Genomic DNA, 25,040 nt, shown 5'->3' with positions numbered 1-25,040 from the left:
CTCAACTTTTTATAAGTATTTTTTCAAGTAGCCTTAGTTAAACATACCCAACAAGTTTGTGACAACATGGATGTCATGGCTTCTAGATTTCCAATCAAATAAAGAAAGTTACAGAAAGTACAAAGGCCTCAGGATCTATGGAGGTCTTAGAAATAAATTTCCATCCCACCGATCAGTGTTTTTTCAAAAGTCCTAATTACATAATAGTCACCCATTATATTGGGAAACTATATTATACCGATTTTTATATTTTGTCAATAAAGACAACAAAAGGTTTTAAAGACTAGAAAATTGAGGCTCAATTACCCTGGCTGACCCGCGGTTATAGACAACCATAGATTGGCTACGTAGAAACCGATTGGCGGTTGTTTAACAGCCTTTTTTTAACAGACCGGCTAAGCTTCCGATGCACACAGAATGATCGCTCACAGATGATTCTTGGAAGCAAATTGTCTGTTTATACACAGAATGATGTGCTGCCTAGAACAATGAGTTTTAAAATAGCTTAAGAATCATTTCAGCCAGTGTTTTGCTAGTTCATTGAGTTAATGTCAGCTTGTTAATATTGCTCGATTATATTCTGGCAATATACGGTAATTGCACCCCAAGTCTCTGAAGTTATCACAGAAGTGCATAAGCAGTCAACACCATTTTCTGATTGGCCATGTGGTCAATGATAAGATAAAGGTGGTCATACACCTTAAGGTACCATTACACTAAGTGACGCTGCAGCGATATAGACAACGAGCCGATCGCTGCAGCGTCGCTGTTTAGGTCGCTAGGAGACGTCAAACACGGCGACAGCAGAACGATGCAGGAGCGATCCAGTGACGTACTTATCGTTCTCGCTGGTTGTTAGCTCCATGAAAAAACATTGCAGGCATCGTTGCTTTTGCTGTCAAACATGACGAATCACGCCAACCTGACGACCAAATAAAGTTTTGGACTTCTAGCTGCGACCAGCGATGTCACAGCAGGATCCTGATCGCTGCTGCGTGTCAAACACAACGAGATCGCTATCCAGGACGCTGCAACGTCACGGATCGCTGTCGTTCTCATTCTAAAGTTGCTCAGTGTGAAGGTACCCTTCGATAGCTATCATCTGAATGCTTGTTTAGCTGACAGATATTTCCCCTCACACCTACCCCATACACATGAACACTTGTCTTGGCCAAGCTTGCATGTGTCTTCGATGGAAATAAGCCACCACCAAACTCCTCTGGCTGTCGCTTATTTCCTTTAAAAACAAAGGATCAGCCATGCTGAAATCTAACATCTGGTGTTAAGGTAAAATTGGGGGAGAGTTTCCCCAAAATACAAAACCTTACACACTAACTACGAATAAGGCTGTAAGAAAAAGGATGTCTGAAATCACTATTGTAAAGCCGACTTAATAGGACCTGAACGCTCTCCAGACGTGTCTATATTTTTATATACAGTATTTGTATTTCCAATAAAAGAACAATTCTGGAAAAATTTGTATTCTGTGTCATGCTGTTCTTCTACAAATGTATTAATAATTTAACAACTTATCACATTGTCCTCAATGGATAGCTGTAACTGGTAACACCAAGTTAGCAATTTGTTCATTAATAACTTGGAGAAATAACAGACAAATGCAGAGATGTATTCAAAAATAATCCAGAATTGTTATGGCATGTGTAATAAATTGATTTACTAATACAGATATTTGAGGAAAGGGAAATGTCTTCTTTAAGTCTCTTCTGTCAGTCGAGATCTTAATTTCTCTTTGTCCTGTATGTAAATGATGTCATTTAGCCATGTTTGTAGGAGGCAATGTATCTACAATCTAATCTGGCAAATCTGTATATCATTCCCCTATAAAAATTTAATTTTAAAATATTTCCTGAGTTTTAGGCCCACATTGCCTAGTAGTGTCACAGAGAGGAGGCTGACAGAAAGAAGTGATCTACAGTATGGCAGCATGGTCGGCATGGGCAGTGCTTCATTATACAACATTTACAGAATATTTTGTAATGTAAAGTCATTTAGTATTATCCAGCTGTAAAATACTCGTCCTTGTACCTGCAAGCCGGACAAGACATGTGATTACATGTCGCTCTACATGAATCTCTATATGATCTCTCTTGTAAAGAGACCATTGTTCTCCTGTATCTTCTTTAATGTCGATCATAATTTCCCAGAGCCTTGAGCCCACACACTTGTATGAATTACAATTACCGTACTTCATCCTGTAATACTTCTGGATCAATAATTTCTTTTTACTCTTTATATATAGTCTTGGTCATGTGTCCTTACTATAGACACATTTGACTATACTTCGAATCAGTTATATGTGGTAAGATGCTGAACAAATGACGACATTCAGCGAGTCTCCTTGTTGCTACCGAAAGGGTTAAATATTTCAATAAATGAAGTGATTATTTTTCTAAACCTGAAGATTGCTCCATTACTTCAATAAATGTTTACAGCTTTCTGTATCTATTAATACTCCCAATCCTGGCACCACAAGATAAACATGATCAATAGGATCAATCACAATAAATGTGACAGAAGTTCTCTAGGAAACCAATTCCCTGCGCAGAATATAGAAAGCATTTTATTATTCCATTAACAACAAAATGACACAAACCCTTCGGTCCTTCATCCTTTCTAACGGTAGGCTCCTTCTTTGGGTCATATATACTGCAGTCGGTTCCTGCCCATGTGGAACTGCATATACATGTGGCTTCATTGCTGCAAACCTGGAAACAAGATCACAAAGGGATAACAGTGTTAGAGTGTATTTGTATACATATTAGCTTAATGAATGAATTACATTTATAAATGTTTTTTTTGGAACAAAAAGTCCAATAAAATTCCCAAGATTGGACCTCACAGCACTGTGTGTGTTTTTAAAGTTTAGATCAAAGTTTAATTTTATTTTCAAGTTCATAGCTTCATTACCTCATATCATGTTACCCTTTTCTGTTACATAGCTTCAAATTTCTTACTGTTCACACTTGCATTGAGTCAAACATTAAAGGGAACCTGTGACCCCCAAAATCGAAGGTGAGCTAAGCCCACCAGCATCCGGGGCTTATCTACAGCATTCTGTAATGCTATAGATAAGCCACCGATGTATCCTGAAATCCTGTATCCTGATGATAAAAAGAAGTTAGATTATACTCAACCCAGGGGCGTTCCCGCTGCGGTCCGGTCCGATGGACGTCGCAGTCTGGGGCCTCCCATCTTCTTACGATGACGTCCTCTTCTTGTCTTCACGCTGTGGCTCCGGTGCAGGCGTACTTTGTCTGCCCTGGTGAGGGCAGAGCAAAGTACTGCAGTGCACAGGTGCCGCGCCGCTCTGACCTTTCTCAGTACCTGCGCACTGCAGTACTTTGCTCTGCCCTCAACAGGGCAAATAAAGTACGCCTGCACCGGAGCCGCAGCGTGAATACAAGAGGACGTCATCCTATGAAGATGGGACGCCCATCGGACCGGACCGCAGCGGTAACACCCCTGGGTGAGTATAATCTAACCCCTTTTTCTCATCTTTCAGGATACATGGGGGGCTTATCTACAGCATTCCAGAATGCTGTAGATAAGCCCCTGATGTTGGTGGGTTTAGCTCACCTTCGATTTTGGGGGTCACAGGTTCCCTTTAATATTCTGGAGGTCTATATTTGTGGTAGTGCTCACTAAATATGGCTGCCCTGGTAGCATCTACATGTTAGTACATTTTCAGCATTTAAAGGGAACCTGTAACCAGAAAAAAACGTTATTAACCTGCAGATAGGGTTTTAATCAGCACTAGCATTAGTAAGCGCTGGATTAGTCAAGCGGCAGCTGTAACCGCGCCCCTGACCCTAACTGACACTGGCTCTGCATTAGGACTAGCTGTGGGGCAGTGACTGAATCCATGCTGGCGCCACCGCCATGACTGAAACTCGCATGATGCCGGGGGCGGAATAAAGTTCATTTTCTCCCTGTAGCGTTCAGCTAAGTGCCGGGCAGGTTAATAACGCCAAGATTAACTCCATATCACATTTTTTTCTGATGATAGGTTCTCTTTAAGCAAGTTATGGTGTGGAGGAAAGTAGCGGGGGCAGATCAGTGAGTCTGTAAAGCGTACTGTTTGAAGGATGCTGGCAGCTCTTAATAGGACTTCTATGGAAGACTTGGCTCAAGCCATTCCATTTAGCAGGTCCCTGGGGAACCCAAAACTTCACCCTCTAATCTCTAAACAGGGATCTTAATTTACATATGACCCCCTGGGTTGCGATCACAGAGTGGCTGCTTGCCGGTGGAGTGAGCTAACAGAATAATTGAGATGCTGGATGAAATCTAGGAGTTCAAAGACAGAAACAAAATCAAGAAATACAAGTCAAAGCCAGGAACGGGAACCAAATATGCTGAATCAAAGCAGTGCTGCTGCAGTATAAGGCTATGTGCACACGTTGCGGAATTGCCACGGAAATTTCAGCAGCAATTCCGCAACTCCCTGCCACGGGAAAAACGCATGCGGAATTGGCATGCGTATTCCCGCTAAACACTAGCGTTTTGCAAGCGTAATTATCTTGCAGAATGCTAGCGTTTTTCACGCGATCTGTAGCATCGCTTGGAAAAACTGATTAGCAGGTCGGTCACACTTGTCAAACATAGTGTTTGACAAGTGTGACCAACTTTTTACTATTGATGCTGCCTATGCAGCATAAACAGTAAAAAGATATAAAAATATATAAAATATATATAAAGATTAAAAAAAATAAAAAATCGTGATATTCTCACCTTCCGGTGGCCCCCGCAGTGCCTTCCCGTTCCCAGCGATGCCTTGCGACAATGACCCCAGATGACGTAGCATCACGCGAGACGGCTATGTCATCACAGGTCATTGACAACCAGCAGAGGGCGCCCTCTTATGAACTCGAGCCTGGGAGCTTTCTAGGAAAGTTCCCACGATCTAGGAACAGCCAACAGAGGGCGCCTCACCGCAAAAGAAGGTAAATATAGGTCATTGACCTACTTTACCTTCATTTTCCGGGTTTTTTGCAGCCATGAGCATCATTGCATTAGCAAAGCTCGTGGATGCAAATTATTTTAACCCCTTCAGATGGATTTACATCGTTGGACGTTACAGATCTGCGGAGGGTAAGGATATTGTTGGTTTATTATGTTTTTTTTGTTACAGAACGAGGGTCTTCAGTGACTGGATTGGGCGTAGAATAAAATACTCCAACAACCATTGTTTTTATTTCATTAAAATAATTTTAAATAATGTGTTTGTGTTTTATTTAACCCTTTACTACAATTGGATTAATAATGGATAGGTGTCATAATTGACGCCTCTCCATTATTAATTAGGCTTAATGTCACCTTACAATAGCAAGGTGGCATTAACCCTTCATTACCCCATATCCCACCGCTACACGGGAATGGGAAGAGAGTGGCCAAGTGCCAGAATAGGCGCATCTTCCAGATGTGCCTTTTCTGGGGTGGCTGGGGGCAGATGTTTTTAGCCAGGGGGGGGCCAATAACCATGGACCCTCTCCAGGCTATTAATATCTGACCTCAGTCACTGGCTTTACTACTCTGGCGGAGAAAATTGCGCGAGAGCCCACGCCAATTTTTTCCGCCATTTAACCCTTTAATTTAGTAGATAGAACGACCAAATTTTGCAGATACACACTACTGACATTAGTAGTGTGGAGTCTGCAAAAAAAATGGAGAGAAGACATGGTTTACTGTATGTAAACCATGTCTCAAATCATGTCGGGTTTAGGAAGGAGAAAGAAAAAGCCGGTAATTGAATTACCGGCTTTCAATTGTATAGCGCTGGAATAAATATTAATATATATACATATATGTGTCTCACTGACATATATATATATATATATATATATATACCTATTCTATGTGTACACATTTAGTCTACCTATTGGACTGGAAGCTGTCAGTGTGATTTTACTGTACACCGCAATGAATTACCGGCTTTTCTCTCTAACACCGCTGCGTATTTCTCGCAAGTCACACTGCTTGTCCGTGTGTAATCCGTATTTTTCACGCTTCCATAGACTTTCATTGGCGTATTTCTTGCGCAGTACGGTGACAAACGCAGCATGCTGCGATTTTCTACGGCTGTAGAAAGCCGTATAATACGGATCAGTTTAATACGGCAGATAGGAGCAGGGGCATAGAGAATAATTGTGCCGTATTTTTTGCGAGTTTTACGGACGTAGTTTCTGCGCTCTTACGTCCGTAAAACTCGCAAGTGTGACGCCGGCCTTAGCATTTGGCAAAAGACTCCTTATCTGCTGTATAATTGCCCTGAGAATCAGTCCCTTTTGTTGACACCAAATCATGCATGGAGCCAGGCAAGTTTCTGTCAGCACAGTAAGACTAGGCTCATACCATAGTTTTTCCATACTGCAACAACAAAATTAATCTCAATGCTTATTTACTTGGAGTTTGAGGACATTATCTTTCATTGTACAAAAAGAGCATAAGTCTGGATGCTGTTTTTAACAGGACAATAAAAAGGGATATACCGTAACTGCACTTTTCTGTCCTGTCGAAAACAGCATCCAGAGTATTTTAGTAAATAAAAATTGATAGCATCAGAATAATTTTATGGGCACCCTGTTGTAGTAGCAGGGGCGTAGTGATTCTGGGTGTACATTATTACTAAAAGGGGACCACATAGGGGGACACTGATAATGTCCCTTGTCCCTCAATATGGCTCCTATTCATTAAGAATGTTCCCATATGTTGCCGCCTTGTATTAATAATTTATGGTGGCCATATAGAAGGACATAATTAATGAGAAAGTGAAAAACACTGCAAAAACGCTGAAGGAATTGACATGCTCAGATCTAAAAAAAACGATACAATGCTCAACTTAAATCAGGAAAAAAATCAAGTGTGTGCATGAAATTTTTGAAATCTGAAAGCTTTTGAAAAATATGGCTTCTCTTGTGCTGAAATAAGGCTAAGCTTACATTAGCGTTTGGGGGCTTTGCGGAGGGTTGCATACGTCCTCCGTTAAGCCCCGCCTACTTACGCATACTTCTGCATGCATCCTGCGTACCTATCTTTAACATTTGGTATGCAGGACATGCGGATGTATGTGGATGCGTTGTTTTGACGGGCCCGCCGACAGCATGGGAACGCAACAAGTTGCGTTTTGTGCGGACGGCGGGCGCAACATAATTCCATATGAAAAAATAGCATACAGATAGGGGTTGCCGACAGAAGTCTGGGGATGCGGTGTCACTCACCACTAACGCCGTGCTCCAGGGCTGCGCTATCTCCTGTCCTGTGTCATTATACAGTATATCTGCTTGAACACTGACACGGACTACACACGTCTTGTTTTGGCTGTAACCAAGTACAGATAATTTTACTTGGTCGGTGTAATGCTTAAATGTTAAAAAAATGAGGTGCGAAGCGATGTGGTAACTGACGTTATTTTCCAGGAGGCATCTCCGACACTGTCATATAGTCAGATCTCTGCTATATGGGTCAATGTCCATTCCTGCAGAGTGCTACCCTGTAATGTACCTATGACGCTGTCAGATGTGAGCATGCCTTCATTAGTCTGTACTGTTAAATATGTGTACGGTACTTGTGAATATCCTTCAAAAAACGAATAAAAAAAAAAGAATGTTAATACTACTTCAGACAATTCTGAAACATTGAGTGGCTTCCAAAATTATTTTCCTTTGCTACAAAATCAGGAAGTTAATCTGCTGAAAAATGTTCATCATTTGAACGCATTACATACATTAGATCATTTTAATTTTTATTTCATAAATCAATAGTACACGTGAAAATAAGCAATGGTGTAATATATCTTATCAGAGAAATCTGCTTCATTCTCTGCCAGAATTTATCAGCCATTATCAAAAGTCTCAATTCTGAGGTAAAATCTGTATTTAGTGCAGACAGATTGTCCCATTACTGTGATAGGAGATGGCAGGTGTTACAGATAAGAATCTATGTAGACGGGAGGAACTAGAGGCAGAGCTCCTCCCTCTCTCATCTACATAGACCCTTATGGGCAGTATATGCCATCTCCTATCTCATGAATATAACAATCTGTCTGAACTGAATACAGATTTTACCTCAGAATTGAGACTTTCGATAATGGCTGATCAATTCTGGCAGAGAAAGATGCAGATTTTTCACAAAGTTGCTTACTTTCATGTGTAGTATTAAGTTATGAAATAAAAATGAAAACAATGGTTACTCTTTAACCCCTTAGCGACCGCCGATACGCCTTTTAATGGCGGCCGCTAAGGGTACTGAAACCACAGCGCCGTTAATTAACGGCGCTGTGGAAAAAGTCCATAGCGCCCCCCAGAGGCCGATTTTCTCCGGGGTCTCGGCTGTTGAGGGTAGCCGAGACCCCAGAGAACATGATTCGGGAGGTTTTTAACCCACCCCGCATTTGCGATCGCCGGTAATTAACCGTTTACCGGCGATCGCAAAAAAAAAAAAAAAAAAAAAGCGATCTCTTTTTAATTTCTCTGTCCTCCGATGTGATCGCACATCGGAGGACAGAGAAAAGGGGTCCCAGGTGGCCCCCCAATACTCACCTAGCTCCCCCGATGCTCCTCGTGTCTCCCGGTGGGCGCCGCCATCTTCAAAATGGCGGGCGCATGCGCAGTGTGCCCGCCGGCCGGCACCGGGAGAATCTTTGGGGTCTCGGCTGCCGGGGGTAGCCGAGACCCCAAAGAGCACGATCGGGGTCGGTATTACCGACCCCTGTTTTGCGATCGCCGGTAATTAACTGTTTACCGGCGACCGCAAAAAAAAAAAAAAAAAGTAAAGTGTAATTCTCTGTCCTCTGATGTGATCGCACATCAGAGGACAGAGAAATAGGGGGATTCGGGGACCCTAGCATACTCACCTAGGTCCCTGGATCCTCTTGCTGCTCCTCCTAGCCGCCGGCAGCAGAACATGGCGGACGCATGCCCAGTGCGCCCGCCATCTGTCTCCATCTGCCGGCCGGCAGGAGAACAGCAGTTGGGGCTAAAATTAGGGTTAGGGGTAGGGTTAGGGGTAGGGTTAGGGGTAGGGTTAGGGGTAGGGTTAGGGTTAGGGGTAGGGTTAGGGGAAGGGTTAGGAGTAGGGTTAGGGTTAGGGGTAGGGTTAGGGGTAGGGGTAGGGTTAGGGGTAGGGCTAGGGTTGGGGCTAAATTTAGGGTTAGGGTTGGGGCTAAATTTAGGGTTAGGGTTGGGGCTAAACTTAGGGTTAGGCTTCTTTCACACTTACGTCGGTACGGGGCCGTCGCAATGCGTCGGCCCGACATACCGACGCACGTTGTGAAAATTGTGCACAACGTGGGCAGCAGCTGTAGTTTTTCAACGCATCCGCTGCCCAATCCATGTCCTGGGGAGGAGGGGGCGGAGTTACGGCCACGCATGCGCGGTCAGAAATGGCGGATGCGACGTACAAAAAAACGTTTCATTGAACGTTTTTTTGTGCCGACGCTCCGCCAAAACACAACTGATCCAGTGCACGACGGACGCGACGTGTGGCCATCCGTCACGATCCGTCGGCAATACAAGTCTATGGGCAAAAAACGCATCCTGCGGGCACATTTGCAGGATCCGTTTCTTGTCCAAAAGGACAGATTGCGACGGAATGCCAAACGACGCAAGTGTGAAAGTAGCCTTAGGGTTAGGGTTGGGGCTAAAGTTAGGGCTAGGGTTGGGGCTAAAGTTAGGGATAGAGCTGGGATTAGGGTTAGGGTTTGGATTATGGTTGGTATTAGGGTTAGGGTTGGCATTAGGGTTACGCTTGGGATTAGGGTTAGGTTTGGGATTAGGGTTAAGGTTAGGGTTGTGATTAGGGGTGTATTGGGATTAGGGTTAGGTTTGAGGTTAGGGTTGAGATTAGGATTAGGGGTGTGTTGGATTTAGGGTTTTGATTAGGGTTATGGTTAGGGTTGACATTAGGGTTGTTTTGGGGTAAGGGTTGTGATTATGGTTAGGGTTAGTGATTAGGATTATGGATGAGGTTGGGATTAGGGTTAGGGGTGTGTTGGGGTTAGGGTTGGAGCTAGAATTGGGGGGTTTCCACTGTTTAGGTACATCAGGGGGTCTCCAAACACGACAGCCAATTTTGCGCTCAAAAAGTCAAATGGTGCTCCCTCCCTTCTGAGCTCTGCCGTGCGCCCAAACAGTGGGTTACCCCCACATATGGGGCATCAGCGTACTCTGGATAAATTGGACAACAACTTCTGGGGTCCAATTTCTCTTGTTACCCTTGTGAAAATAAAAACTTGGGGGCTACAAAATCTTTTTTGTGAAAAAAAAAATATTTTTTATTTTCACGACTCTGCATTCTAAACTTCTGTGAAGCACTTGGGCATTCAAAGTTCTCACCACACATCTAGATAAGTTCCTTGGGGGGTCTAGTTTCCAAAATGGGGTCACTTGTGGGGGGTTACTACAGTTTAGGTACATCAGGGGCTCTGCAATCGCAACATAATGCCCACAGACCATTCTATCAAAGTCTGCATTCCAAAACGGCGCTCCTTCCTTCCGAGCTCTGCCGTGCGCCCAAACAGTGGTTTACCCCCACATATGGGGTACCAGCATACTCAGGACAAATTGGACAACAACTTTTGGGGTCCAATTTCTCTTGTTACCCTTGTGAAAATAAAAATTTGGTGGCTAAAAAATCTTTTTTGTGGAAAAAAAAAATATTTTTTATTTTCACGGCTCTGCATTATAAACTTCTGTGAAGCACTTGGGCATTCAAGGTTCTCACAATACATCTAGATAAGTTCCATGGGGGGTCTAGTTTCCAAAATGGGGTCACTTGTGGGGGATTTCTACTGTTTAGGCACATCAGGGGCTCTCCAAACGCGACATGGCGTCCGATCTCAATTCCAGCCAATTCTACATTGAAAAAGTAAAACGGCACTCTTTCTCTTCCAAGCTCTGCGGTGCGCCCAAACAGTGGTTTACCCCCACATATTGGGTATCGACGTACTCAGGAGAAATTGCACAACAACGTTAGTGGTCTAATTTCTCCTGTTACCCTTGTGAAAATAAAAATTTGTGGGCAAAAAGATCATTTTTGTAGAAAAAATGCAATTTTTTTTTTTCACGGCTCTACGTTATAAACTTCTGTGAAGCACATGGGGGTTCAAAGTGCTCGCCACACATCTAGATAAGTTCCTTAAGGGGTCTAGTTTCCAAAATGGTGTCACTTGTGGGGGGTTTCCACTGTTTAGGCACATCAGGGGCTCTCCAAACGCGACATGGCGTCCAATCTCAATTCCAGCCAATTCTACATTGAAAAAGTAAAACGGCACTCCTTCTCTTCCAAGCTCTGCGGTGCGCCCTAACTGTTGTTTACCCCCACATATTGGGTATCAGCGTACTCAGGAGAAATTGCACAACAACCTTTGTGGTCTAATTTCTCCTGTTACCCTTGTGAAAATAAGAATTTGTGGGCGAAAAGATCATTTTTGTGTAAACAAAAGCGATTTTTTATTTTCACGGCTCTACGTTATAAACTTCTGTGAAGCACTTGGGGGTTCAAAGTGCTCACCACACATCTAGATAAGTTCCTTAAGGGGTCTAGTTTCCAAAATGGTGTCACTTGTGGGGAGTTTCCACTGTTTAGGTACATCAGGGGCTCTCTAAATGTGACATGGTGTCCGATCTCAATTCCAGCCAATTCTGCATTGAAAAAGTCAAACGGCGCTCCTTCACTTCTAAGTTCTGCGGTGCGCCCTAACAGTGGTTTACCCCCACATATGGGGGATTGGCGTATTCAGGAGAAATTGCATAACAAAATTTATGGTTACATTTCTGTTTTTACACTTGTGAAAATAAAAAAAATGGTTCTGAATTAAGAGGTTTGCAAAAAAAAGTTAAATGTTCATTTTTTTCCTTCCACATTGTTTCAGTTCCTGTGAAGCACGTAAAGGGTTAATAAACTTCTTGAATGTGGTTTTGAGAACCTTGAGGGGTGTAGTTTTTAGAATGGTGTCACACTTCATTATTTTCTATCATATATACCCCTCAAAATGACTTCAAATGTGATGTGGTCCCTAAAAAAAAATGGTGTTGTAAAAATGAGAAATTGCTGGTCAACTTTTAACCCTTATAACTCCCTAACAAAAAAAAATTTTGTTTCCAAAATTGTGCTGATGTAAAGTAGACATGTGGGAAATGTTATTTATTAACTATTTTTCATGACATATCTCTCTGATTTAAGGGCATAAAAATACAAAGTTTGAAAATTGCAAAAAGTAATATCGAAGAAATGTTACCACTAACATGAAGTACAATATGTCACGAAAAAACAATCTCAGAATCAGCGGGATCCGTTGAAGCGTTCCAGAGTTATAACCTCATAAAGTGACAGTGGTCAGAATTGCAAAAATTGGCCTGGTCATTAAGTACCAAATTGGCTCTGTCACTAAGGGCTTAAGTCAACGAAAACATTATGTTCTGAAGCAGTCTAACAGACCTTGGGTCTGATTCATTAAGGCGTTCATGCTAGAAATCTGGGTAAAACACGGTAAAAAATCATAAAACTTTTAGAATTTTCACGTCAGTCCTCACCAGTTTGATAAAAATGAAGGAGCATGGGACGGATGAGGCATGGCTACACCACCTGGTTAATTCTTACAAAGTTATCCCGTTCTTAATGAATCTTCCCCTTTGTCTTCAAAATATGAATCATTCTTATTATCAAAATGTACTAATATATTAGTCTTACCCCATGCCCCGAGCAGATTTTCCCATTGGAACCCATTGGGCAGTTGCTAATGTTCAGGGATGCAATAGGTAGGCACTTCCTGTCTAAGCACATCATTGATGGGCCACACGGTGTTCCATCCTCCACATAGCCCATGTCAGTTTCGTCATCCAAAAGTATATGAGCACCACTGTATAACAGAAATTATTACAGACATTATAAACTACTTTTTTCCTATTTATAAATATCGCCACTGAAAAATATACTAATTATTTTTCCCCTAAAGGAAACCTAATAGGTCTTATAGGATTTCAGCCAGGCATGTCTGCCTTTGAAATGTTGCAGAGAAAATCGTACTTTAAAAGCCGCCAGGGACCGAGCTGCACAGGTGACTAGTCGGACAGCCGAGACCCTGGCTGCTAGCCTGGAGTGACAGGTCTCTTCTTATGTTGACATTGCAAGCCACCAAATGAATCCTAAGGGCCCAGCTCTGAGTGCATACCTGCAGTCCATCACTCTCCCTTGGTAATTGATGTATGTTGGAGGTATATCGCCAGCTAGTTTACCAATGCGGGGAATCTTAGATACATTTGCACAAAGTAGGAAACCGCAGAATACATCACTACAAAACAAAAAAACAGTTAATAAAAGAATAAGTGTAATAGAGGCAGCATATAATTTCAACTTACTGTAGACATTGAACCATTGTTCAATAATTGTTCAGTAATGAGGGAGAATTTATTAGGCTCCTTGACAATGGTTGTGGAGGGCAAGAAACATTTATTACATAAAGTTAATAGAGTTTAATCATGAGTAGACAAAACCTGAAAACAGAGGTGGGGTCAGCTGATGCTCAAGGTAAGGATTTTAGAAAGTACTTAGCCGCTCCATCACTAAACTTCAGCGTGAAAGTTATTGGGTGGATATTCAATTTAATTATTTTCAATAACTTCCCATTCCTTAAAGTACCTTTACCCTGCAAGGTTATAGGAAACAAGCTTCACCAGGAATGTTTGATCACCAGTAATCATGCAATGTAAGTAGACTACCGATCATCCAATAAATGAGTAAAACACTTGGTATTTGGGTGAAGTGATATCCTGGTTTTCCCAAAAGAGCAAAGTTCTTGTCAGCGCATTGTCAAGGCCAATAAGGCTGCCGTCACACTAGCAGTATTTGGTCAGTATTTTACATCAGTATTTGTAAGCCAAAACCAGGAGTGGAACAAATAGAGGAAAAGTATAATAGAAACATATGCACCACTTCTGTATTTATCACCCACTCCTGGTTTTGGCTTACAAATACTGATGTAAAATACTGACCAAATACTGCTAGTGTGACGGCAGCCTAACAGTGCTCAGTACAATCTATTAGTGATCGTTATGTGCACATCTGAAGGGTAGTTGGCCTGTTTAAACAGGTTGTTAAATGACCAGCTCTCGACAAGCATGTTACCAATCAACATTCATTTAACATAGATTATTGGCAGGTGTAAATGCACCTTTAGTGTTCTCATTTAACCCTTCACTCCGCAGCCATTTTTCGTTTCTGTTTTTCGCTCATCTTCTTCCCAGAGCCATAACTTTTTTATTTTTCCGACAATATGGCCATGTGACATTTCCGACAATATGGCCATTTTTAGAGGGACGAGTTGTACTTCTGAATGACATCATTGGTTTTACCATGTTGTATACTCGAAAATGTAAAAAAAATTCTAAGTGCGGTGAAATTGCAAAAAAGTGCAGTTCCACAACTGTTTATTGGATTTTTATTTACCATGTTCACTAAATGCTAAAACTGACCTGCCATTATGATTCCCCAGGCCATTACAAGTTCGTAGATACCAAACATGTGTAGAATGATTGGATTTTTTTTTCATCATTTAAATAAAAAACAAAGTTTGTTAAAAAAAAATGCATCATTTTCTGAGACCTGTAGCGTCTCCATTTTTCTTGATCTGGAGCTGGGTGCCGCCTTATTTTTTGCGTGCCAAGCTGTTCTTTTTAATGATACCATTTTGGTGTGGATATGATCTTTTGATCGCCCCTTATTGCATTTTAATGCAATGTTGAGGCAACCAAAAAAATGTAATTCTAGCGTTTTGACTTTCTTTTCGCCACGCCGTTTACCGATTGGATTAATTTAATTTTTTTTATAGCTTGACCACCATGTGGTGCTCATAGCAATCTTTGGTTGTCATGCCGACGCATCGGTGACCCACAATCATGTGACGGGTCACCGATAGGTGGGATTTGAGATGCGCTTCCGGAGCGATCACATTAAATGCTGCTGTCAGAGATTGACAGCGGCATTAAAACGGGTTAACAGCTGCGGGTGGATAACGATTCCACCTGCGGCTGTTAAGGGCACATGTCAGCTGTTCAGTTTTGAGTTAATGATATGCTCGGAGCGGCCTGTGAGGTGTCTTCATGTGGTGCTCTGATTAGCTATTCATAATGCAGACTGCTGACATGTCACTGGTTCCTCACTGACCTGCACCCTAGTTAACATAATGAATGTTATATATACATACTAAAATAAAAAAAAAAAAAACATTTTGCCGGCAGGTGTTGGCCGTGGCCCCTGCCAATAGCTGCTACTTCACAGGTGCGGGCGGTACCACCTTGGAGGAGGAATTATTTTTTTCTTCTCTAGCAAGATGGCATCGCCGGCGCCTGCACAATAGCAGCTATTGGATCACCCCTACATACACTGATAGCTGCTACTGCGCGGGTGCGGCGGGAGCCATTTTCAAATGGATTTTTTATTTTAAATATCAGGATAACTTCAACCATAATAATTATATGCACATTACAAATGCAATTATGCTGCAGAGCAGGTGCCACTGGTGCCTTGCTGCAGAAGGATTTTTTTTCTTAGTATGTATATATAATATTCATTATGTTATCTAGGGGGCAGGTCAGTGAGGGATCAGCGATCTGTCAGCAGTCTGCAGAATGAATATCTAATCAGAGCACCACATGAAGACACCCCAGAGGCCACCCCAGAGCACGAGCATATCATTAACTGAAAATTGAAAGTAAAACTTAAACAACAACCACAAGATGGATTTCATCAACCCAGGTATCATTGTAATCAGTATAACAGCACCAACCTGACACTGTCTGTAGGTTACTGTGCACAATCCTGCGGACAGGTTCCCTTTAAGCGTGCCATTTCCCTCTAGGGCTATTCACCACACATGCAGTTCAGAATGCAAGATTATCCATCCACCATACCACACATCTGTAATAAACTCTGCAACTCCATTCTTTTTACTCCAAATGTTGTAGTAGTAGGAGGCCCTACTACTTCGGCTTGCCTATGATACCTCGCTGTCTTCCTGCTCAAATAATTTCACCTTTTTGAATAATGAAAAAATGTCCATAGACAACATTAGCTTGGCATTCTGCTACAGAACTGATTACAATTTAGGATCTTTATCATGTACAACTGGTTTCTCTTAACTTACTGTTTGCTGCACTGAATCCAATTATCTCCATCTTTCCCACAATTTCCTTTCTCTGTACCTTCCGTATTTAACTTCTCATAGCAATGCTTATCTGAGCCCGCAGCTTCTGGAATTATACAAGATAAATTATACATTTATTAAGAACACTAGATTGTGGCCCGATTCTAACGCATCGGGTATTCTAGAATATGCATGTCCCCGTAGTATATGGACAATGATGATTCCAGAATTCGCGGCAGACTGTGTCCGTCGCTGATTGGTCGAGGCAACCTTTATGACATCATCGTCGCCATGGCAACCACTATGACATCGTCGCTGTGCCCGTTGCTGATTGGTCGAGGCAACCTTTATGACATCATTGTTGCCATGGCAACCATTATGACATCATCGTCGCTGTGCCCGTCGCTGATTGGTCGAGGCAACCTTTATGACATCATCGTCGCCATGGCAACCATTATGACATCATCGTCGCTGTGCCCGTTGCTGATTGGTTGAGGAAACCTTTATGACATCATCATCGCCATGGCAACCATTATGACATCATCGTCGCTGTGCCCGTTGCTGATTGGTCGAGGCCTGGCGGCCTCGACCAATCAGAGACGCAGGATGTCTACGTCCTTTATGACATCATCGTTGCTGTGCCGGTCGCTGATTGGTCGAGGCCTGGCGACCTCGACCAATCAGAGACGCGGGATTTCCTGGACAGACAGACAGACAGACAGACGGAAAAACCCTTAGACAATTATATATATAGACTAGACTGTGGCCCGATTCTAACGCATCGGGTATTCTAGAATATGCATGTCCCCGTAGTATATGGACAATGATGATTCCAGAATTCGCGGCAGACTGTGCCTGTCGCTGATTGGTCGAGGCAACCTTTATAACATCATCGTCGCCATGGCAACCATTATGACATCATCGTCGCTGTGCCCGTTGCTGATTGGTCGAGGCCTGGCAGCCTCGACCAATCAGAGACGCGGGATTTCCAGGACAGACAGACAGACAGACAGACAGACAGACGGAAAAACCCTTAGACAATTATATATATAGATTACACCAATACAAGTATTAAATCTAATATATAATTGCCTAGAATACTACTTCCTGCAATTTGTGCCAACTTCCGTGGCTTTGTCCGGAGCTAATGTCCGGAGCTAATGTCCGGAGCTAATGTCCGGAGATAAGTGACGTCAACAGTGTCCAGTGTCTGATTGGTTGCCGCCTGCTGCGAGCGACCAATCAGAAACGTGCCGTACTGTGACACACTCCGCCCGCCATTTTGGTGTGATTTTTGAATTTTTACCTCACAGCAAGTTTCTACTGCGTGGAGGCGGGCCCAGTGACGTTGCTCTTCAAGCTCCTGCCGAATTTCGTCAAAAAAATGATAATACCATTTACCAAAACTATATATATTTAGTTGTGAAGTGGTTCAGTGACATTTTCACACCAATTTTGAACTTTTGTTTGGTGTTTTCTCCATATACTGCCTATTATTTTTGTTCTTTCTTACTATTATTTATTAATTGTATTATTCTTACATTTGAATAAATAAAGTATATATGGATTCTAGACTCCCGATTCTTTAGAATCGGGCTGCCATCTAGTGTAAGAATAATACAATTAATAAATAATAGTAAGAAAGAACAAAAATAATAGGCAGTATATGGAGAAAACACCAAACAAAAGTTCAAAATTGGTGTGAAAATGTCACTGAACCACTTCACAACTAAATATATATAGTTTTGGTAAATGGTATTATCATTTTTTTGACGAAATTCGGCAGGAGCTTGAAGAGCAACGTCACTGGGCCCGCCTCCACGCAGTAGAAACTTGCTGTGAGGTAAAAATTCAAAAATCACACCAAAATGGCGGGCGGAGTGTGTCACAGTACGGCACGTTTCTGATTGGTCGCTCGCAGCAGGCGGCAACCAATCAGACACTGGACACTGTTGACGTCACTTATCTCCGGACATTAGCTCCGGACATTAGCTCCGGACATTAGCTCCGGACAAAGCCACGGAAGTTGGCACAAATTGCAGGAAGTAGTATTCTAGGCAATTATATATTAGATTTGAATAAATAAAGTATATATGGATTCTAGACTCCCGATTCTTTAGAATCGGGCTGCCATCTAGTACTGTAATAATTGTAAAATAGGTCGTTTATACCATGATAGAGTGAAAAAGTACCGCCTTACCAGTCTCCCATCCTTAATCATATTTGGTTTCCTGAGTTTCCTGAGTTTTCCCTGAGTTTTCCAGTTAGTTAATATTATTTTTTAATTCCACTAAATGGTTCCAGAGATATGGGCCTTCTTATTCACTGCAAATATTTATAATCTTTACCAAGGAAGTGGTGGTCACAGGAATGTCTGCATAATTATCCTGCAAGCATTTCCACCTCGATAAAGAGCATAAATATTAGCATGAACAATACTTAGAGAAGCAGCAGGGATACAATAAGAGCAAAATCTGGCTACTATGGTATTACCCTGGTGATAGGTCCTCTATAAGGCACCTACATACAGTGGGTACGGAAAGTATTCAGACCCCTTTAAATATTTCACTCTTTGTTTCATTGCAGCCATTTGGTAAATTCAAAAAAGTTATTTTTTTTCACATTAATGTACACTCTGCACTCCATCTTGACTGAAAAAAACAGAAATGTTGAAATTTTTGCAAATGTAGTAAAAAGGAAAAACTGAAATATCACATGGTCATAAGTATTCAGCCCCTTTGCTCAGACACTCATATTTAAGTCACATGCTGTCCATTTCCTTGTGATCCTCTTTGTGATGGTTCTACTCCTTCATTGGAGCCCAGCTGTGTTTAATTAAACTGATAGGACTTGATTTGGAAAGACATACATCTGTCTATAAGACCTCACAGCTCACAGTGCATGTCAGACAAAATGAGAATCATGAGGTCAAAGGAACTGGCCAAGGAGCTCAGAGACAAAATTGTGGCAAGGCACAGATCTGGCCAAGGTTACAACAGAATTTCTACAGTACTCAAGGTTCCGAAGAGCACAGTGGCCTCCATAATCCTTAAATAGAAGAAGTTTGGGACCACCAGAAGTCTTCCTAGACCTGGCTGTTGTGACAAATTGAGCAATCGTACGAGAAGAGCCTTGGTTAGCGAGGTAAGGAAGAACCCCAAAATCACTATGGCTGAGCTCCAGAGATGTAGTAGGAAGATGGGAGAAAGTTCCACAAAGTTAACTATCAGTGCAGCCCTTCACTTGTCGGGCCTTTATGGCAGAGTGGCCCGACGGAAGCCTCTCTTCAGTGCAAGAAATATGAAAGCCCGCATAGAGTTTGCTAAAAAACACATGAAGGACTCCTAGACTATGAGAAATAAGGTTCTCTGGTCTGATGAGATGAAGATAGACCTTTTTGGTGATAATTCTAAGTGGTATGTGTGGAGAAAACTGGGCACTGCTCATCACCTGACCAATACAATCCCAACAATGAAACAAGGTGGCAGCATCATGCTATGGGGGTATTTTTCAGCTGCAGGGACAGGACGACTGGTTGTCATTGAAGGAAACATGAATGCTGCCAAGTACAGAGATATCCTGGATGAAAACCTCTTCCAGAGTGCTCTGGACCTCAGGCTTGGCTGAAGGTTCACCTTCCAACAAGACAATGACCCTAAGGACACAGCTAAGATAACAAATGAGTGGCTTCAGAACAACTCTGTGACCATTCTTGACTGGTCCAGCCAGAGCCATGACCTAAACCCAATTGAGCATCTCTGGATGAATGAGAAAAAAATGAACTTTTTTGAATTTACCAAATGGCTGCAATGAAATAAAGAGTGAAAAATTTAAAGGGGTATGAATACTTGCCGTACCCACTGTACACTGGATTAAATTAGGCCATACACACAAATTTCAATTAATTAGTATTGGGGCATCCCAACAATGCATCAACAGATGGTGTTGGGGAAGAAAAAGAAGGAACAGTTTTTATTTAAAAGCCAGAATCTTTTATCCTTGATATAAGCTCTCTATCAAAGGTGTCTGGCAGCAGCTTACTTACCTTTCCCTACTGCCTTCTCACTCCATTGACTTCCTGTGCAAAGTATTTTAGCCCCTTTCTTACACATGATGTACCTGTATATGAACACCGCCTGGAGTCCAACTTAAAGGGACTGTCAGTTGTGACATACTCACTGGTAACGTGCTGGAGGGGCGTCATGGAATAGTGTCAGTGATATAAAACTCAGAGTCTTTCCTCTAGCACAGAAAGTGTTATGGGGTTTTAGCTAAGTTGCATAATGGGCTGGCTTATCTCCCCCTGTAAAGCCGGCACTGCTGTGTGCTGACAGGGCCTGTGTGGTGTGTGGTGCAACCAATCACATCATCAATATTCAAGTCTATTTAAAGGTGACGTGATGCGAGGGACCCGTGACGAACCCCCAAGACGTGTAATCCTGACCCGGAATTCTGCCACACCAACGGGTTTTTCTTCAGGTCTGTGAAATAAAGCAGTTATTTTTACAGTAAGATTTAACAGCAGTTTCTGTTAAGAGGCAGTCTCTGTAAAAGCCTCCTTTGTAAAACCAGTAGAAAGCACCTTTAAGAAGGTGCAAACTATTTACAAGGGACAGTTCTGACCATGCGCAGTTCATGATTCACAGTTCATGGAAATAATACAACTTGTGCAAAACTGAGGCTCCCTTTAAGCATGGGACCCCTTTAAGAGTTAACCCTAGCCAGGTTCAGTACTTTGTAAAGCAAAGGATGAACAGTTAACTATTTACATTCATTTTCAGTGTTCTTTTATAGTAGGTTGCAAGGCATCAGTCGGTAGCGAACACTCGAACAAAGAAGACCCAGGAAAACATACTCAGAAGGGAGGTAAGAACATTTCTAAAACAATCCACAGTGAGGAGATTGGAACAAAACAAAATACTCTAAACTGCATGCTCGCAAACGCCAGAAGCCTGACAAACAAGATGGAAGAACTAGAAGCAGAAATATCTACAGGTAACTTTGACATAGTGGGAATAACCGAGACATGGTTAGATGAAAGCTATGACTGGGCAGTTAACTTACAGGGTTACAGTCTGTTTAGAAAGGATCGTAAAAATCGGAGAGGAGGAGGGGTTTGTCTCTATGTAAAGTCTTGTCTAAAGTCCACTTTAAGGGAGGATATTAGCGAAGGGAATGAGGATGTCGAGTCCATATGGGTCGAAATTCATGGAGGGAAAAATGGTAACAAAATTCTCATTGGGGTCTGTTACAAACCCCCAAATATAACAGAAACCATGGAAAGTCTACTTCTAAACCAGATAGATGAAGCTGCAACCCATAATGAGGTCCTGGTTATTGGGGACTTTAACTACCCGGATATTAACTGGGAAACAGAAACCTGTGAAACCCATAAAGGCAACAGGTTTCTGCTAATAACCAAGAAAAATTATCTTTCACAATTGGTGCAGAATCCAACCAGAGGAGCAGCACTTTTAGACCTAATACTATCTAATAGACCTGACAGAATAACAAATCTGCAGGTGGTCGGGCACCTAGGAAATAGCGACCACAATATTGTACAGTTTCACCTGTCTTTCACTAGGGGGACTTGTCAGGGAGTCACAAAAACACTGAACTTTAGGAAGGCAAAGTTTGACCAGCTTAGAGATGCCCTTAATCTGGTAGACTGGGACAATATCCTCAGAAATAAGAATACAGATATTAAATGGAAAATGTTTAAGAACATCCTAAATAGGCACTGTAAGCGGTTTATACCTTGTGGGAATAAAAGGACTAGAAATAGGAAAAACCCAATGTGGCTAAACAAAGAAATAAGACAGGCAATTAACAGTAAAAAGAAAGCATTTGCACTACTAAAGCAGGATGGCACCATTGAAGCTCTAAAAAACTATAGGGAGAAAAATAATTTATCTAAAAAACTAATTAAAGCTGCCAAAAAGGAAACAGAGAAGCACATTGCTAAGGAGAGTAAAACTAATCCCAAACTGTTCTTCAACTATATCAATAGTAAAAGAATAAAAACTGAAAATGTAGGCCCCTTAAAAAATAGTGAGGAAAGAATGGTTGTAGATGACGAGGAAAAAGCTAACATATTAAACACCTTCTTCTCCACGGTATTCGCGGTGGAAAATGAAATGCTAGGTGAAATCCCAAGAAACAATGAAAACCCTATATTAAGGGTCACCAATCTAACCCAAGAAGAGGTGCGAAACCGGCTAAATAAGATCAAAATAGATAAATCTCCGGGTCCGGATGGCATACACCCACGAGTACTAAGAGAACTAAGTAATGTAATAGATAAACCATTATTTCTTATTTTTAGGGACTCTATAGCAACGGGGTCTGTTCCGCAGGACTGGCGCATAGCAAATGTGGTGCCAATATTCAAAAAGGGCTCTAAAAGTGAACCTGGAAATTATAGGCCAGTAAGTCTAACCTCTATTGTTGGTAAAATATTTGAAGGGTTTCTGAGGGATGTTATTCTGGATTATCTCAATGAGAATAACTGTTTAACTCCATATCAGCATGGATTTATGAGAAATCGCTCCTGTCAAACCAATCTAATCAGTTTTTATGAAGAGGTAAGCTATAGGCTGGACCACGGTGAGTCATTGGACGTGGTATATCTCGATTTTTCCAAAGCGTTTGATACCGTGCCGCACAAGAGGTTGGTACACAAAATGAGAATGCTTGGCCTGGGGGAAAATGTGTGTAAATGGGTTAGTAACTGGCTTAGTGATAGAAAGCAGAGGGTGGTTATAAATGGTATAGTCTCTAACTGGGTCGCTGTGACCAGTGGGGTACCGCAGGGGTCGGTATTGCGACCTGTTCTCTTCAACATATTCATTAATGATCTGGTAGAAGGTTTACACAGTAAAATATCGATATTTGCAGATGATACAAAACTATGTAAAGCAGTTAATACAAGAGAAGATAGTATTCTGCTACAGATGGATCTGGATAGGTTGGAAACTTGGGCTGAAAGGTGGCAGATGAGGTTTAACAATGATAAATGTAAGGTTATACACATGGGAATAAGGAATCAATATCACCATTACACACTGAACGGGAAACCACTGGGTAAATCTAACAGGGAGAAGGACTTGGGGATCCTAGTTAATGATAAACTTACCTGGAGCAGCCAGTGCCAGGCAGCAGCTGCCAAGGCAAACAGGATCATGGGGTGCATTAAAAGAGGTCTGGATACACATGATGAGAGCATTATACTGCCTCTGTACAAATCCCTAGTTAGACCGCACATGGAGTACTGTGTCCAGTTTTGGGCACCGGTGCTCAGGAAGGATATAATGGAACTAGAGAGAGTACAAAGGAGGGCAACAAAATTAATAAAGGGGATGGGAGAACTACAATACCTAGATAGATTAGCGAAATTAGGATTATTTAGTCTAGAAAAAAGACGACTGAGGGGCGATCTAATAACCATGTATAAGTATATAAGGGGACAATACAAATATCTCGCTGAGGATTTGTTTATACCAAGGAAGGTGACGGGCACAAGGGGGCATTCTTTGCGTCTGGAGGAGAAAAGGTTTTTCCACCAACATAGAAGAGGATTCTTTACTGTTAGGGCAGTGAGAATCTGGAATTGCTTGCCTGAGGAGGTGGTGATGGCGAACTCAGTCGAGGGGTTCAAGAGAGGCCTGGATGTCTTCCTGGAGCAGAACAATATTGTATCATACAATTATTAGGTTCTGTAGAAGGACGTAAATCTGGGGATTTATTATGATGGAATATAGGCTGAACTGGATGGACAAATGTCTTTTTTCGGCCTTACTAACTATGTTACTATGTTACTTCCTGGCCTGAGAAGGTCTGTATCCGTGTTCTCATCTGATGCTGTACTGACGTCATTGGTTTGTCTCTCAGGTGTGGTCAAGTCATTATTTGTCTGGGTACGAGTGTCAGCTTTAGCATCTTCCACAGTGGCAGGTTCAGTAGTATAAATAATACACACAGTAGTGGTGGTTTTGGTTTGAGGACCCGCTAGGGACTGGAGGGGTAATGTCATTAGTATTACTTGTGGCAGCAGATGGCGCTACTGCAGGTTGACATCATTTAACATCACTGGCGTACCAACCTTGGTCACCCCAGTGACAGGTATAGGTCACATTATCCCCCTTGCACAACTTCCGAGTGAAGCGACCTTCTCTAAGATGGGTCTCCACATTATAGCTGGCAATGAAGACTTCGGTTGGCAGTCCCGGTTCCTGTATGAAGCCCCATCCCCTTTTCGGGTGAAAGGCTGTTACCGTCCCCCGCATCGCGGGACGTGGTTTACGGTGTTTGGTCCTACTAGGCGGTGTTTTACATTGGGCACTCTGCTCTTCCTCCATTCGATGTTTCCAGTGTGAGAGCAAGCATTGATTATACTCCTCCCAGGTGAGCATTTCAATATAAGACCCGCTCACCCCATCCCTCGGTGCATCCCAGCGAAAGATCACCCCCTCAGGGCTCACATCCACCGGTATGCCCTCGTTTGCTAGGCGCGGGGGTTGTGTCTCGTCAGTGGCACGGGAGGTCGTTGGGACTGGAGAGGCGGCTGGTGGTTGGTCACAGTCTGTGCGAGGAGCGGTCACTGGAGCAGGATCGGTCGGTGGGGCAGGGGCGTTTTCTGTACCTGTGTCTGATGTGGTTCCACCGATGTCGATACGCTCCGCTGATGAGGACGCTGGAGTCTGCTGCTGCCCGGACCGCGATTCTTCCAGTGCGATCTTCCTGCACAGGGCCGACTTCCATTTCTTCACTGTTGTCGGCTCTGCGTCCGGGAGTTGGTGGCTTGGCTCCTCCGCCGGCGACTCCAGGAAGTCCGGATCCTCCAGCAGCAGCGAGTTCAAGTTCGCCTCCAGTGGTTCGAGAC

The 25,040-nt window shown here is 42.5% G+C and overlaps 1 protein-coding gene across 5 annotated transcripts in view; it reads right to left on the bottom strand.

Moving 5' to 3' along the window:
- The window catches only part of ADAM23 (ADAM metallopeptidase domain 23), a 401,035-nt gene that overhangs the window by 39,324 nt on the left and 336,671 nt on the right, over positions 1-25,040 (bottom strand). For all 5 annotated transcript variants that reach the window (XR_011314664.1, XM_069733684.1, XM_069733681.1 and 2 more), the window contains exons 21-24: positions 16,160-16,265; positions 13,190-13,309; positions 12,709-12,877; positions 2,615-2,726 (exon numbers count right to left, since the gene is read on the bottom strand). Coding sequence is in view for 4 of the 5 variants with exons in the window: in XM_069733684.1 (XP_069589785.1) it covers positions 2,615-2,726; positions 12,709-12,877; positions 13,190-13,309; positions 16,160-16,265 (507 nt within the window). In the remaining variant the exon portion in view is untranslated. The remainder of the gene's footprint in view (positions 1-2,614; positions 2,727-12,708; positions 12,878-13,189; positions 13,310-16,159; positions 16,266-25,040) is intronic.

This window comes from Ranitomeya imitator, chromosome 7 (genome assembly GCF_032444005.1).
Source record: "Ranitomeya imitator isolate aRanImi1 chromosome 7, aRanImi1.pri, whole genome shotgun sequence".
NCBI lineage: Eukaryota > Metazoa > Chordata > Amphibia > Anura > Dendrobatidae > Ranitomeya > Ranitomeya imitator.
The sequence above is the reverse complement of the archived record's forward strand: the minus strand, read 5'-3'. Positions and strand labels throughout refer to the sequence as shown.